Source organism: Gadus macrocephalus, chromosome 12 (assembly GCF_031168955.1).
Source record: "Gadus macrocephalus chromosome 12, ASM3116895v1".
NCBI lineage: Eukaryota > Metazoa > Chordata > Actinopteri > Gadiformes > Gadidae > Gadus > Gadus macrocephalus.
This window is the reverse complement of record NC_082393.1, coordinates 6,303,701-6,319,560: the sequence shown is the minus strand read 5'-3', so window position 1 is coordinate 6,319,560 and position 15,860 is coordinate 6,303,701. Positions and strand designations below refer to the sequence as shown.

The 15,860-nt window shown below is 46.5% G+C and overlaps 2 protein-coding genes across 2 annotated transcripts in view; one reads left to right on the top strand and one right to left on the bottom strand.

Moving 5' to 3' along the window:
* Nucleotides 1-15,860, top strand: part of cyfip1 (cytoplasmic FMR1 interacting protein 1) — a 31,427-nt gene that overhangs the window by 14,020 nt on the left and 1,547 nt on the right. Inside the window, exons 13-29 of the mRNA XM_060066256.1 lie at nt 33-158; nt 1,398-1,564; nt 2,524-2,671; nt 3,607-3,760; nt 4,228-4,384; nt 4,624-4,720; nt 5,063-5,139; nt 5,307-5,415; nt 5,769-5,888; nt 6,335-6,534; nt 6,860-6,947; nt 11,954-12,097; nt 12,516-12,606; nt 13,228-13,358; nt 14,037-14,109; nt 14,373-14,467; nt 14,617-14,855. Of these exons, the coding sequence (XP_059922239.1) occupies nt 33-158; nt 1,398-1,564; nt 2,524-2,671; nt 3,607-3,760; nt 4,228-4,384; nt 4,624-4,720; nt 5,063-5,139; nt 5,307-5,415; nt 5,769-5,888; nt 6,335-6,534; nt 6,860-6,947; nt 11,954-12,097; nt 12,516-12,606; nt 13,228-13,358; nt 14,037-14,109; nt 14,373-14,467; nt 14,617-14,855 (2,216 nt within the window). The remainder of the gene's footprint in view (nt 1-32; nt 159-1,397; nt 1,565-2,523; nt 2,672-3,606; nt 3,761-4,227; nt 4,385-4,623; nt 4,721-5,062; nt 5,140-5,306; nt 5,416-5,768; nt 5,889-6,334; nt 6,535-6,859; nt 6,948-11,953; nt 12,098-12,515; nt 12,607-13,227; nt 13,359-14,036; nt 14,110-14,372; nt 14,468-14,616; nt 14,856-15,860) is intronic.
* On the bottom strand, nt 8,659-11,578 carry LOC132468530 (fibronectin type III domain-containing protein 9). Its single transcript, XM_060066265.1, has 3 exons — nt 11,319-11,578; nt 9,451-10,026; nt 8,659-9,411 (listed from the first exon to the last, which is right to left on the bottom strand). Exons 2-3 carry the CDS (start codon nt 9,749-9,751, stop codon nt 9,032-9,034), a joined length of 681 nt encoding a protein of 226 aa, XP_059922248.1. The 5' UTR covers nt 9,752-10,026; nt 11,319-11,578; the 3' UTR covers nt 8,659-9,031.

The window sequence follows — 15,860 nt, the reverse complement described above, 5'->3', positions numbered from 1 at the left end:
CGTGTCCGAACCTGTCTGCCCTCTCTGTGTAGTACTCGTGGAAGCTGGTCCATCCCACGGATAAGTACTCCAACAAGGAGTGTCCCGACAACGCCGAGGAGTACGAGAGAGCCACCAGATACAACTACACCAGCGAGGAGAAGTTTGCCCTCGTAGAGGTCTGTACCCCTGCCTTAGTGCCCTCTGCCCCCTCCTGCCTTCTGCCCCCCTGCCTCCTGCCCCCTTTGCCTTCTGAACCCCACAACAAGCGCCGCCATCCACCAACAACATCTCCCAGTAATGGGGTAGTAAAGTCTCAATGTATCACATTGAGCCCCTCCCAGTTAGTAGGTGGCACGCTATAACAGATAACAGTGTGGTGTCCACTCTACCCGCCACTGTGTGATGGGAACCGACTGACTCAGCGGAGCTCGGCTGTGTGGGTGGCGTGGGTGGGCGCGGTTTGGGAATGTTGATAGTGAGATGAGACGTGGCCTTGTCTCCTAAAGTCATCAGTACATTAAACCGGCTACTGCTTGTCTTTTCAGATTCATCCCTGTCTTCTAGTTATTACAATCAACAAATCGGCTACTGCTTGTGTCTGCCCGGGTGTATGAATGTATTATGTTTATTATAATTAATAAATAAGATAGCGCTTGTGTCTACTCAGGTGTATTTATGTTTTCTAGTTATTATCATTAATTAACAGCTACTGCTTCTCTCTCCAGGTGTATTTATGTATTATAATTAATAAATAAGCTATTACTTGGTTCTGCTCAGGTGTATTTATGTATTCTAGTTATTATCATTAAATACCAGCTACTGCTTGTCTCTCCAGGTGTATTTATGTATTCTAGTTATTATCATTAAATACCAGCTACTGCTTGTCTCTCCAGGTGTATTTATGTATTCTAGTTATTATCATTAAATACCAGCTACTGCTTGTCTCTCCAGGTGTATTTATGTATTCTAGTTATTATCATTAAATACCAGCTACTGCTTGTCTCTCCAGGTGTATTTATGTATTCTAGTTATTATCATTAAATACCAGCTACTGCTTGTCTCTCCAGGTGTATTTATGTATTCTAGTTATTATCATTAAATACCAGCTACTGCTTGTCTCTCCAGGTGTATTTCTGTATTCTAGTTATTATCATTAAATACCAGCTACTGCTTGTCTCTCCAGGTGTATTTATGTATTCTAGTTATTATCATTAAATACCAGCTACTGCTTGTCTCTCCAGGTGTATTTATGTATTCTAGTGATGATCATTAAATACCAGCTACTGCTTGTCTCTCCAGGTGTATTTCTGTATTCTAGTGATGATCATTAATTAGCCGCTGCCGCTTGTCTCTCCAGGTGTATTTATGTATTCTAGTTATTATCATTAATTAACCGCTGCTGCTTGTCTCTCCAGGTGATGGCGATGATCAAGGGGCTGCAGGTTCTGATGGGCCGCATGGAGAGCGTGTTCAACCACGCCATCCGCCACACCATCTACTCGGCCCTGCAGGACTTCGCCCAGGTCACCCTGAGGGACCCGCTGCGCCAGGCCATCAAGAAGAAGAAGAACGTCATCCAGAGGTGAGGGAGCGCGAGTCGTCATCCGGGCCAGTAGAGGGGGCTGTAGAGCAACTGAACAGCGGTTACCTCAAACCACTTTTACTTCATTGAGGGTAGTTTAATTAATGACCAGCCTGGTGGAGCAAGATGTCTGACCCCTAGCTGCTCATGTTAAGATGTCTGACCCCTAGCTGCTCATGTTAAGATGTCTGACCCCTAGCTGCTCATGTTAAGATGTCTGACCCCTAGCTGCTCATGTTAAGATGTCTGACCCCTAGCTGCTCATGTTAAGATGTCTGACCCCTAGCTGCTCATGTTAAGATGTCTGACCCCTAGCTGCTCATATTAAGATGTCTGACCCCTCGCTGCTCATATTAAATAAATCGATCTCTCGATATGTCAGTTGATATTATGTGAGTGTATGTCAGTTAGTGCGGGTCATCATCTGTCTGTTAAGCCCAAATCCCGCGTCACCGTCTTGCACGTAGGCCAAGATCTGCGTCGCTACTTAGAGCGTACACAGCCCTTTAAATGGTCGATGACCTCGGTGTACGCCAAGATGTCTTCATCGCAGAGCTTGGCAACGCGTTGCCCTTCCCTGCAGGGCTAGAAGTAATCACCGATTGGTTGAGGTGGGAGCATCGAGCATGCATAGGGCTCTGGTTTGTTCCTAGACGGCCGGACAGTCGAATAAAATGGACGCACCTGGTGAAAGTACGACACTGAATTTTTGGTGATTTTGTTTCACACACTCTTCTCATCTGACAATGTTTATGAAAAAATCCCTCGGGATATAAAAACGAATCCTAAATGACTAAACAGAAACAGGAGTGTGTTTAAGACTCCATGTTGGTTCTCAGTTTGCCAGTAGACCACCTGACTGTGTGTGTGTGTGTGTGTGTGTGTGTGTGTGTGTGTGTGTGTGTGTGTGTGTGTGTGTGTGTGTGTGTGTGTGTGTGTGTGTGTGTGTGTCCACTCAGTGTTCTGCAGGCCATCAGGAAGACCATCTGCGACTGGGAGACGGGTCGTGAGCCCCACAACGACCCGGCCCTCCGCGGGGAGAAGGACCCCAAGGGGGGCTTCGACATCAAGGTCCCTCGCCGCGCGGTGGGCCCCTCCAGCACGCAGGTACACACACACACGCACGCACACGCACACACACACACACTATGTAACTTATTATCCTATTTTGGAACAGACCATCAATGTAATAACCTGGGTATACTATTTTCTAGGTGATTTTGTTTATAAATCCCACTCAAATAAACTGTAATATTGGATTTTATTCAATATTTTTTTTATTCTATCAGAGGATCAAGTAGAGGATGTATAGGCTAGAGTTATAGTTTTATTTTTTTTCAGCTTATTGCTGGACTATGTCCGGCCTTTCGTATGGTTTTAAGCAGATGATTTGACTTCCTCTTTAGATGTCCTATAAGCCTAACAATTGTGCCGCCATCCCTTATTTGGGCATAAAATATTGTCCTAACACATTGGTTTATTTGAGTCAATAACAAGCCGACAATAGTAGCCAGAGTTCTACCAGCGGTTTGTCTAGATTGTAATACTACGTCACCCTATAATGAGATGTCCCATGTTTCCTGCGGTAACCACGTATGACATCGTATTAAACCTAAGAAGGAGGAATAACAATCGTCTGCGTTTGAAATTGGATCTCAGGCATCTCATTGTTCCTTACGTCTGTTATGTCACATAAATCCCGTAAATCCCTAACCCAAACATGGTTTCCTTTCCCTGTGATCTTAATCAACTCTGAAACGCTTCCAATACCGTCAGCTCTTATGTTGTGTGTAATACAAATCAGGCTGACCTCAATCTGAGGCATCGCATTTTGTAGCTAAACTCAGTGTTCAATACAATGTGAAGGGTCAAAGGTCATTGACTGTTACTGATTGGATATATCTGCTGCCTCAGATAAAAAAATGCTAGTGCATTTGGTTAGGGTTCTTAGAATTGTAGGGTCATTGTAAAGTTGAGGGAAAGTGTTTGGGGTACGGTCGTTGTATAGTAATGTGTGTGTGTGTGTGTGTGTGATTGTGTAGCTGTACATGGTGAGGACGATGCTGGAGTCTCTAGTCGCTGATAAGAGCGGTTCGAAGAAGACCCTTCGTAGCGGCCTGGAAGGCCCCACCATCCTGGACATTGAGAGGTTCCACCGGGAGTCCTTCTTCTACACCCACCTGCTTAACTTCAGCGGTGAGAACCTTACATTTCAGCTCCTGACACTCACTAAATCACTCACCAGACTCTAAGGCCCAATCCCATTTCTACCCCTTACCCCTTCCCCTTCCCCTTTCCCCTTACCCCTTGAAAACAAGGGGGAGGGGTAAGGGTAAGGGGTAAGGGGTAGAAATGGGATTGGGCCTGAATCTCTTATTGCGTTTGATGTCGTTACACCCTATGTTAAGGTGGCGAGTCGGCGACATTAATATTTGTATATCTTATACCTCCCATGTTTTAATAACAAAACCTCATCTAATACTATTTTGTGTCAATATTTTTACTACCATTATAAGCTTTCTGTGGCACCTCGGTCAAGCTGAGTTGGGAGTGGTGGTGCGAGGTTGCCGGTTCGACCACCAATGCCCCAAGCATTCTGCTTGGGCAAGGTGTGGGGATTCTTGGGCAGGAATTCTTACCCACGACCCTCTCCGCCCTTCCAGAGACCCTGCAGCAGTGCTGCGACCTGTCCCAGCTGTGGTTCAGGGAGTTCTTCCTGGAGCTGACCATGGGCCGAAGGATCCAGTTCCCCATCGAGATGTCCATGCCCTGGATCCTCACCGACCACATCCTGGACACTAAGGAGTCCTCCATGATGGAGTGAGCCTCACACACACACACACACACACTTCCCCTCAGGCTTGGTTTGCTTTATAGAGTTTAGTTTGGAACAAACCAAAAGGCTTTTAAAACTCCCCAAACACAGCGGGAAGAAACTTTGAGTAAGATCACACAAGAGGGATCCCACCTCCACATTCATGGATGTTTGGGAGGGAAAAGGGTTCCAAGTGGGCAGACGTATAATGGTGGTAGGTATAATGGTATCTCTCTCTCTCCAGATATGTGCTGTACCCGTTGGACTTGTACAACGACAGTGCCCACTACGCCCTCACCAAGTTCAAGAAGCAGTTCCTCTACGATGAAATCGAGGCAGAGGTAAACATCCTGGGTGTTTCCAACTCCTACTGCCTTTTAAGGTAGAGAAAGAAAATAAGATGAGAAGGCAGCCAGGATTGTCTGTCGGTTTTCCTATTTCTTCATCCAAACAAATGCAATGGAAGAAACAGGAATGTGGTCGCTTCACGTAGCTGAATTATATTGTAAAACAATTAACGTGTAAAAGTGACCTTTAATAAGCATAACTTTCAAAAGAATGTCCTTCTCTGCCTGCTTAATCTCTCTCTAATGGGGCCACGTTTGTTTAAATTAACATAAAAAATCGTTTGTTTCATAGAGAATATTTCTGATCAATAACTGAAATGACTCCTCTCCTCCCAGGTCAACCTGTGTTTCGATCAATTTGTTTACAAACTGGCCGACCAGATCTTCGCCTACTACAAGATTCTAGCTGGAAGGTAATTCCAAAAATGATTCCTTTCTGGTCTTTAGTTTTTATTTAAATAAACCTTTTATGCTAGGGTAATTCATGTTAGAAGCACTTTGGTCATATTTGTTGAAATTGTCCTTACTATTACTGTGACATGGTAGATTCTAAAAAGTGTGTGTGTGTGTGTGGGTGTAGTCTGCTCCTGGACAAGAGGCTGAGGACTGACTGTAAGAACCAGGGAGCAAACATCCCGTGGCCGGCTTCTAACCGCTACGAGACCCTACTGAAGCAACGCCACGTCCAGGTACTGCAGTGATGCCCTACGCTCCGACTGTCTCCCTCCCTCTCTCACTCACTGACTGTCTCTCACTCCCTGTCTGTTACTGTCCTACTGTCTCCATCCCAGTCTCTCACTCACTGTCTGTTTCTCGATCACTCTCTGTTACTGTCCTACTGTCTCCCTCACTCATTCACTGTCGGTCTCTGTCCCCCACTCACTCTCTACAGTCTCCCTCACAGTCTTTCCCTCTCCTCCTCCTCCTCCTCCTCCTCCTCCTCCCATCGCTCTACTTCGTATAATAGAGGATAAATCACTACATTGACCTCATCCACACGTCTGACCCCTGACCCCTCCTCTGACCCCTCCTCTGTCCCCAGCTGCTGGGCCGCTCCATCGACCTGAACCGCCTGCTCACCCAGCGGGTGTCCGCGGCGCTCTACAAGTCCCTGGAGCTCGCCATCAACCGCTTCGAGAGCGAGGACCTCACCTCCATCATGGTGAGCACCTGGATGCCTCCAGCCGTACCCGGTCCACACAGCTCGTACTCTACCAGTCAAAAGATCATTGTCCATTTCAATATGTCCTCGTCGATGTATGAATCCATCTGAAATGTATTGTTATCTGTTGCCGTGGAGCTGGGTTGGTAGAGTAGGAGGGAGGGACACTGCCAGGGTAAAGGGTCCCCCCAGGATATGGGGAGTATTCTGGGATTATATATATAGTGTGTGTGTGTGTGTGTGTGTGTACGTATATGTTTGTGGTTCTTCTTCCTCCCGGGGGTTGTGTGTGTATGTGTGATTCTTCTCCCTCCCCGGGGTTGTGTGCGTGTGTACATGTGTGTGGTTCTTCTTCCTCCCGCGGTTGTGTTTGTGTGCGCGTGTGTGTGTGTGTGTACATGTGTGTTGTTCCTCTCATGACACCAGGGTTGTGTGTCCCACTTCAGGAACTGGAGGGTCTGCTGGACATCAACCGCATGACCCACAAGCTGCTGAGTAAGTTCCTGACGCTGGACTGCATGGACGCCATGTTCCGGGAGGCCAACCACAACGTGTCGGCGCCGTACGGCCGCATCACGCTGCACGTCTTCTGGGAGCTCAACTACGACTTCCTGCCCAACTACTGCTACAACGGATCCACCAACCGGTAGGCCGCCGGCTGCACTATCCACTGACACCTTCTAGAACCTTCTCGAACCTTGCATCTGGAACCTTGCTTCTTGAACCTTCTAGAACGTTGCTTCTAGAACCTTCTAGAACCTTGCATCTGGAACCTTGCTTCTAGAACCTTGCATTTTGAACCTTGCTTCTTGAACCTTCTAGAACACTGCTTCTAGAACCTTCTAGAACCTTGCATCTGGGACCTTGCTTCTAGAACCTTGCATTTTGAACCTTGCTTCTGGAACCTTCTAGAACGTTGCTTCTGGAACCTTGCCTCTAAGAGCTCCCCACTGACCCCTGCATCTCCCCAGGTTCGTCCGCACCATCCTGCCCTTCTCCGCGGATTTCCAGAGAGACAAGCCCCCCAACGCCCAACCCCAGTACCTGTATGGGTCAAAGGTCAGCCACTAACAAACAAACCTCAACCATTTTAAAAGGCTATTTATTTATTGGGCTATTAGGTCATTAAGTAGATGTTCTATCTAAAGCGACTGTGAACCCTACCTGTCATTAAGGAGCAGTCCGGGTTAGACAGTACAGTGACATGACGTTAAGGAGCAGAAAGGGGTTAGGCGCTACAGTGACCGGTCATTATGGTGCAGGTAGGGGTTAGACAGTACAGACAAGTCATTAAGAAGCAGGTATGGGTTAGATGCTACAGTGACATGCCATTAAGGAGCAGGTAGGGGTTAGACAGTACAGACGGGTCATTAAGGGGTAGATAGGGGTTAGACAGTACAGACAGGTCAAAGAGCAGATAGGGGTTAGGTGCTACAGTGACATGTCATTAAGTAGATAGGGGTTAGACGCTACAGTGACATGTCATTAAGGGTTAGACAGTATAGACAGGTCATTAAGGAGCAGATAGGGGTTAGACAGTATAGACAGGTCAATAAGGAGCAAATAGGTGCTAGGTGCTACAATGACATGCCATTAAGGAGGAGGTAGGGGTTAGACAGTACAGACAGGTCATTAAGGAGTAGGTAGGGGTTAGACAGTACAGACAGGTCAAAGAGCAGATAGGGGTTAGGTGTTGCAGTGACACGTGATTAAGGAGTAGGTAGGGGTTAGACATCACAGACGGGTCAAAGAGAAGGTAGGGTTTAGTTGCTACAGTGACATGTCATTAAGTAGATAGGGGTTAGACGCTACAGTGACATGTCATTAAGGGTTAGACAGTATAGACAGGTCATTAAGGAGCAGATAGGGGTTAGACAGTATAGACAGGTCATTAAGGAGCAAATAGGTGCTAGGTGCTACAATGACATGTCATTAAGGAGCAGGTAGGGGTTAGACAGTATAGACGGGTCATTAAGGAGCAGGTAGGGGTTAGACGCTACAGTGACCTGTCATTAAGGAGCAGGTAGGGGTTAGACAGTATAGACAGGTCATTAAGGAGCAGGTAGGGGTTAGAGAGTATAGACAGGTCATTAAGGAGCAGGTAGGGGTTAGAGAGTATAGACAGGTCATTAAGGAGCAGGTAGGGGTTAGAGAGTATAGACAGGTCATTAAGGTGCAGGTAGGGGTTAGAGAGTATAGACAGGTCATTAAGGAGCAGGTAGGGGATAGACACTACAGTGACATGTCATTAAGGAGCAGGTAGGGGTTAGAGAGTATAGACAGGTCATTAAGGAGCAGGTAGGGGATAGACACTACAGTGACATGTCATTAAGGAGCAGGTAGGGGTTAGCGCTCATCTTGCTCTAGGATGCCTACAGGTGGACTGTGAACACTGGGGATCGAACCAAGTGCCTTTCAGCTTGGAGTCAGAGATCCTCCCTCCCTGATATTGTTCTTTGCTTTGATCTTTTTGTTGCAACATTTTTCCTAATACAAAATGAGACATTTTTATTATTTTTATTATCTATAATACATTGATTCTATAAACTATAATGTATGTATTAAACATACATTATACAATACATTTACGAGTGCATAGTCAATTCCAACCTGGAATCCTACCTTGGAGTTGTGCATGGGGTTGCAATGCTGATTAACATTACATAATAATAATAATAATAATAATAATAATAATAATAATAATAATAATAATAATAAGCACATATAATCTCAAACAATGGCAACCTGACCACGATAGATAGATAGATAGATAGATAGATAGATAGATAGATAGATAGATAGATAGATAGATAGATAGATAGATAGATAGATAGATAGATAGATAGATAGATAGAAAGAAAGAAACATAAAAAGACATATTTAAAAATGATGACCCAGATGGACGGATGCAGATATCACTGGATACATACTTACATTCCATGTCACAATGAATGGATGGACGGCTCGAGAGAATTACCATATTATGTAACCACATAGATGGGCGGTATTACCATTGCGACACGCTGGAGAGATTTATAAATATTATGACACGGGATGAATATTAACATATGACCCCGTACTCTGTGGCTACGTCCAAATAAGGAGTGTCGAGGGATAAAGCCGTGACCTCATTGCAGCGGAGGTCACACCGGCTCGCAGCCAGACAGCTTAGTGAAGCCTCTGATCTCCTGCTGATGGAGGGGCTGGCCCCCGCGCTCCAACACCACGCCCCGGGACCCCCGCACGCCCAGGGACCCGAACAGCGGGTTCAGGATCACCGTGGCGCGCTTGGCGGCGACGTCGTCCTCGCCGGCCCCGCCGTTGGCTCCGCCCCCCGCGCCGTAGATAAACCCGGGCGTGTCCGGCCGGCCGTTGGCGGGGCCGTGGCCGCGGCGGTGTCCGTGGTGGGGGAGGGGGCAGACGTTGTGCAGGCAGCCCCACAGCAGCACGCCGGAGACGAGGAGCAGCAGGAGGCTGCTGGCCATCCAGAGACCCATCGCCGTCTCCCAGCCGCCGCCGCCTCCTCCTCCTCCTCCTGCCCCTCCCGCGCCGCCGCCCCCGCCCCCCGGGGAGTCACCGCCCAGCGTGGAGAAGATCTGACACTGGTCCTTGATGGGGTTGGCCGCCTGGCACGTCACGCACAGGAAGTAGGCGGTGTTGGGCAGGAGGTTGACCACGTCGGCGCCGGTGCGGCTGGCGGGGATGCGCTCCTCGTGCTTGAAGCGCTTGCGCTTGTAGCCCACCTCCAGGCTGCTCCAGTGGGGGTCGTACATCATGCTGTAGAAGGTGTCCCGGCAGCCGCCGTACGCCGGCCAGCGCACGCGCGCCGTCGTGGCCGACACGTTGTACACCGTGATCGGCATGACAACGCGCCAACGCCAGCGTTGGTGGGTGGTCGGTCGGTTGGTTGATCGGTTGATCGGTTGATCGGTTGGTTGGTTGGTTGGTTGGTCTGTTGGTTTGTTGGTTTGTTGGTCGGTTGGTCGGTTGGTTGGTGGTGGGTTGGTCGGTCGGTTAGTTGATCGGTTGGTTGGTCTGTTGGTCGGTTGGTTGGTTGGTTGGTTGGTTGGTTGGTTGGTTTTCCTTTTGAAGTCCCGAGTAGAGAGAGTGTTACTCTTCTACAGATGCGGTGGTTTTCCTGAGACCAAAAACCAAGGAATTAAAATAAATAAAAGAGTAGAATATATAGGATATATGTGCTCCGACATCGGGGATGTCAGCTTTGCTGAAAATCGGTTTGTTTCTTAAGCGCAACAGTCTGTAGTGAATAATAAGGCCATAGAAAACTAGAGACGTTTTTTGAATATGAATATGTTTTGATTATAGAATATTATATATCCCACACATGATTACTGAAATCAGGGATAAAGATGTTCCCTAATCCCTTGGGACGGCAACATAAATCTGAAACGGAGACGCAGTAACCGTGGGGGACGGGCGACGCGTGACGTGTGATGGATTAGTGGTGACGGCGCCCAACGGGGGATGGGCGATGGGGGGGGTGAGGTGGGGTCAGAGGTTAAGTAAATGACGTGATGTAACTCAGGATGATTGGGTTCATCTTGGCACTCTGCGTAGATCTGACTGCCTCGCGGCCTCACGTGCTCCCTGGACCACACGCGCAGGGATCTAAATACCGCTCGGGGAGGACGGGGTAGAGGGGCGGGTGTTTGACTCCCCGACTGAAAGGTTCTGGGTTCAAACCCCAACGTCCACAATCTATCTGGAGGCATTTTTGAGCAAGATGACTCTTAACCCCTACCTGCTCCTTAATGACGTGTTAAATATAAAAGTTCTGATTTAAAATGAAAGCCCAATAGTTGAAATGCACAAGGTGGTTCTATTAATAAACTAAATGTATTCATTAACTAATTGCAACCTAATTGTATCGGTGCTGCTACACGTCCTGTACAGCTGCCTCGCTGGGCGATTATCCCATCGCTGGCTGGAGACTTTTGACGTCTCGCCAGTAATTTACAATTAGTCATTTAGCAGACTACGCTTTTATCCAAAGCGGCTTAAAAGCGAGGCGGTGAAAAATCAAATGCAATCAAAATTAGAGTAGTAAAAAAATATGTATAAGTGCTTTACAACCTAGTTCCTAAAAACAACAACTGTACTTAGTTTCCTAGTTGCGTAACAGTCATGAGAACATAACAAACATTTGAGCTGACATTTGTGGATAGTATTACTTTTTAAATTGTGCCAGGCTTGACACATTCTTCACATTTCTTCATCCATTTCACATCCAACTTGCATCCCATTGCTTGTTGGTAGTAAATAACAGATAAAAAGGGAAGAGGGAGCGAGAAAGAGTGGGGAGATAAGAGAGATTGGGGCACAGGGGGAGAGTTCTTGAGAGTTAACCATAGCAACAAGCATCTGCACAATCAAAAACGAAAGGAACAGTCAAAATACAGACATACTGACCTGGAGAACAGAATTTTTTTCAGGGCGGTCTTTTACCTCGGAGTTCAGTCTGCCTCCTCCAGTACTAGTCAAGGGGAGAGCCGCTAGATTAGAGTATCGTCGGAGGGTCCGCAGAGTGAGCTCTTCGGTGGATGTGTTGCGTTTCAATCACTGGTTCTGTGATGCCGCTGCAGAGCTCCAGAGCTCCATCTCTGAGCTCCGCTGGCTGAGGTCTGAGCTGCTCTGCCGCTGGCCTTCTGCTGGGGGTGAGCACTGGATTACCGGCCTAGCAACATCAGGGAGGGAGGGAGGGAGGGAGGGAGCAAGCTGGAAGCTGGTCTTGGCATGCAATGACGAGCGCATCTTCTGAGAATCTGTTTTGTAAGTAGTGGCCGCCATTTCAATGGTCATCCTTCTGAATCATGGAGGTGGCTTTTGTATCCTTTTGTCTATATATTAGACAATATATCATTTCCAATACCATCAATTCCAACATTTCCTCAATGTTTACCCTTATTTCAGTGTCAGAATGGTTTTGGTTCTTTTCTTTAATCTTGATGTAAAGGATGAGATTTTTTAAGGATTATTTTGTATTGCTTTACTGATTATTCAGTAAATGTTTAGACTGTAAACATGCATGTCTCCTTCTCCACCAGGCTCTGAACCTGGCCTACACCAGCATCTACGGTTTCTACCGCAACTTCCTGGGCCCACCCCACATCAAGGCCATGTGCAGGTTGCTAGGCTACCAGGGCATCGCCGTGGTGATGGAGGAACTCCTCAAGGTGGTCAAGAGCCTGGTGAGGAGCCACGCCTTAACCCAGCGTTCGAAACACCATCCCAGGGGATTTGGAGACAAAGCCGGGGCTGAAGGGCGCATGTCGGTTGAGGTTTTAGACTGATGATAGACGGATAGATGATGATCAACGGTGTGTTGGGAGAAACAGATGCACATAAATGTAAGAAGTTGGGATTGTAAAAATAGGGTCATATGGCAAGAAAGTATTTCAAGAGTTGTCGTAGTTAACGAAACTATTCAACATATACAGTAAAGATTTTTTTTTTTTAAGATATGTCAGACCCTGATTTAAATTCTGGTGGAAGATAAACCACCATGGATCCTCCCTACAGACACACCCTGTGTGAGCTTGACCCGCCCTGAGCCGCCGCTCCTCTTGGTTAATGTGTGTGTTGCTAACCCTCTGGCCTCCTGTGCAGCTCCAGGGAACCATCCTGCAGTACGTGAAGACCCTGATGGAGGTGATGCCCAAGATCTGCCGTCTGCCCCGCCATGAGTACGGCTCCCCAGGTGGGTCGCCGTACACCATACCGTGGTAGCAGGAGTGGTGTAGGATTTATACATGGCATAGTCTTTGAAGAAAGTTATTTCACTCAATTGATATTTAAAGATAAATCTATATTCGAGTCAGTTTAGCGCAAACGGTAAGCGCACACAAAATCCATATAAAATAAATTGCCATTTATTAATATATACATTTTGAATAAATATACCTTTTTATAATTTGTATTATTTAATAAAAGAATCATATATCGACATATCGATATCGACATATCCATAGATATAGATCTAGATCGATTGATTTCGTTGAATGTTTGGTTTGCTGATCCTGAGTCTCTATATATAAGTAAGAGTATAGATATATACAGGTATGTCTCTGTAGCAGTATAGACATATACACGTATGTCTCTGTAGGAGTATAGACATTTACACGTATGTCTCTGTAGCAGTATAGACATATACACGTATGTCTCTGTAGGAGTATAGATGTATGTCTCTGTAGGAGTATAGATGTATACACGTATGTCTCTGTAGGAGTATAGATGTATACACGTATGTCTCTGTAGGAGTATAGATGTATACATGTCCGTCTCTGTAGCAGTATAACATATTAACATGATGGCTCCCCAGGTATCCTGGAGTTCTTCCACCACCAGCTGAAGGACATCGTGGAGTACGCTGAGCTGAAGACCGTCTGCTTCCAGAACCTCCGGGAGGTGGGCAACGCCCTGCTCTTCTGCCTGCTCAGTGAGCAGAGTCTGGTACGTTGTACACCCCCTACCACCTCCATCTCCACCACCTATTGAAATAACCCTGCAGGTGAGAAACGGCGTGTTCCTGTACACCGAGGGATCGGAAACGGTGTGTGTGTGTGTGCGTGTGCGCGTGTGTAACTAGATATAAGTACATCCCACTGGCCACACAAAACAAGTTGATAGCACAAACAGGTTGCCTCCATGAAAAGGTCAGCATTAGCAGGTCGGATTAGCACAAAACAATTGCTTTGCTAAACAGGTTCCCAAAGCAACGCGCTGAGAAAAAGTTATGTTTAAGCCTCAAGGCGTGTGAGGAGTGTGGAGAGGTACATTTGCCTCAGGCCATTTACATTGGAGAGTCACAAATTTTATTATATTTGTAGAACCTGATAATAATGTGAGTGATTCATCTTCCCAATGCCATCTCATCACTCATGCTGCTCCACAAAAAGCCTTCTGGTCTTTCCAAACCACCTGGCCACAGCATTCAGTTAATCTCCATGTATCAGATTACACTCTCTTTCTCTAACAAACCCAGGCCATATTTACCTGCCCTGCACTAGTTTTGCATTCACATCAGATACAAAAGGCTGAGATGTTTACATTGGGACACCAGTGCCCCCTTCAGATAATAACCTGTATGACATCAAATCTACATCAGAATTTTTACCTTGTGTTTTACAGTCCCAGGAGGAAGTTTGTGATTTGCTGCATGCGGCCCCATTCCAGAACATTCTACCCAGGGTCCACGTTAAAGGTAAAGACAAGTTATGTTCCATAATTCAGTATGATCATTCCTCTATCTTTACTATTGTAGCAATAACCTACAGTTAGCGCAATACATATTTGTTTAGTTTTGATGACTCATTTAGTTTACCTACTAATTCATATTTTATAATGGTAATGACAATTTTTGAATTTCACTGTTTAACACAACAATGTCTTGAAATAAATATAACTTTAATGATAATGAGTTCGTCCCCTGTGTACAATTATAACTTGACTCTTCCCCGTGTTCAGAGGGTGAACGTCTGGACGCCAAGATGAAGCGCTTGGAGGCTAAATACACGGCGCTGCACATGGTTCCACTGATAGAACGCCTGGGAACTCCACAGGTAGGTCATAACCCCCGCCACCACCACCACCACCACCACCACCACCACCACCACCACCACCACCACCACCACCACCACCACCACCACCACCACCACCACCCATGACTCCGCTCTCACCATATTGACCCTGTGGTGTGTCGCGCCGGCAGCAAATCGCCATCGCCCGCGAGGGCGACCTCCTGACCAAGGAGCGGCTGTGCTGCGGCCTGTCCATGTTCGAGGTGATCCTGACCCGCGTGCGCACCTTCCTGGAGGACACCATCTGGCGCGGGCCGCTGCCCAGCAACGGCGTGATGCACATCGACGAGTGCGTGGAGTTCCACCGGCTGTGGAGCGCCATGCAGTTCGTCTACTGCATCCCCGTGGGCGCGCACGAGTTCACCGTGGAGTAAGTCACGCTGGTTTGTGAAGTTGGTTCACTTTTTGTGAATGACCGAGGGATGACAAATGTCAATACTTGTCAAAAGAACGACGACTAATGAATACAAGCAATGGGTCAATCTGCGGGAATTCACCTCAGGGCTTACCGCTCAGGACGCTAAATGCATTTTCACAGAAAGACGCATCCTACCTATTCTTTATTTGCGTAATTAGTGCAGATTGTTCCCCATATAAAGGTGACATATTATGCCACCAGGTGTGAGTGTGATTAGCCGCTACAAGCCGTTTTGCAAATCTGCCTCTTTTTCAAGTGGGCGTGTAACTGCTAATCACACTCAAACCTGGTTGTATAATATGTCACCTTTTAAGGATTTTATCCAATCAAATGTTTATCCTTCCTAACTTCAAAGTTCAGGGATGTCCAATATCTATTTGTTCTGCGATATCTTAAATGACTCACTAGTGAGTCCTTTACTCTAGATTAGCAGGTTTCACCAGAATATCTCTAATAAAGTGTACATACTTCCACCACAGATCAGAAAAACCTTTCCCTGTACTTTCGTTGTGACCGGTTTGTGGCTCGAAACAAATCCAAGCAGAGTATGCAAATATTTGCAAATCATTTAGCTTGTTTATGTGAAGAGTGAGGAGGTGTGAGTGGGAACATCTCAAATAACAAAGATGCAGATAAAGTGGTTTTGAATGTGGTGCTTACTTCCTAGCCATTACGATTAGGCCAGGGATTCCAAACCATTCGGCGACGTGAGTAGGCTCTAGGGGCCACTTGTAAAAGACTTTTGCTTTGTTAACCCTGCAAAGCAAAAACTATACTAGACGTAATTCCTGCATTATTACGCCGAACATTTAAGTTAAGACCACAAATGGAACACTGAGGCTACTATATTATTGTTTTTAAATCATATCAGTATATGTTTATAGGCTTCTACAATATTCATAATAGTATAATATTAGTTCCTAGACCATTACAATATTAATACTGAGGCTAAATAAT

Bases quoted from the DNA above. Each gene is read 5' to 3' on its own strand.
- LOC132468530 (XM_060066265.1), bottom strand. From the start codon at position 9,751: ATGCCGATCACGGTGTACAACGTGTCGGCCACGACGGCGCGCGTGCGC. The intron at 9,412-9,450 runs GCGGGGGCGGCG...GAGGAGGAGGAG, and splicing joins GGGCGGTGACTCCCCGGGGG to GAGGCGGCGGCGGCTGGGAG.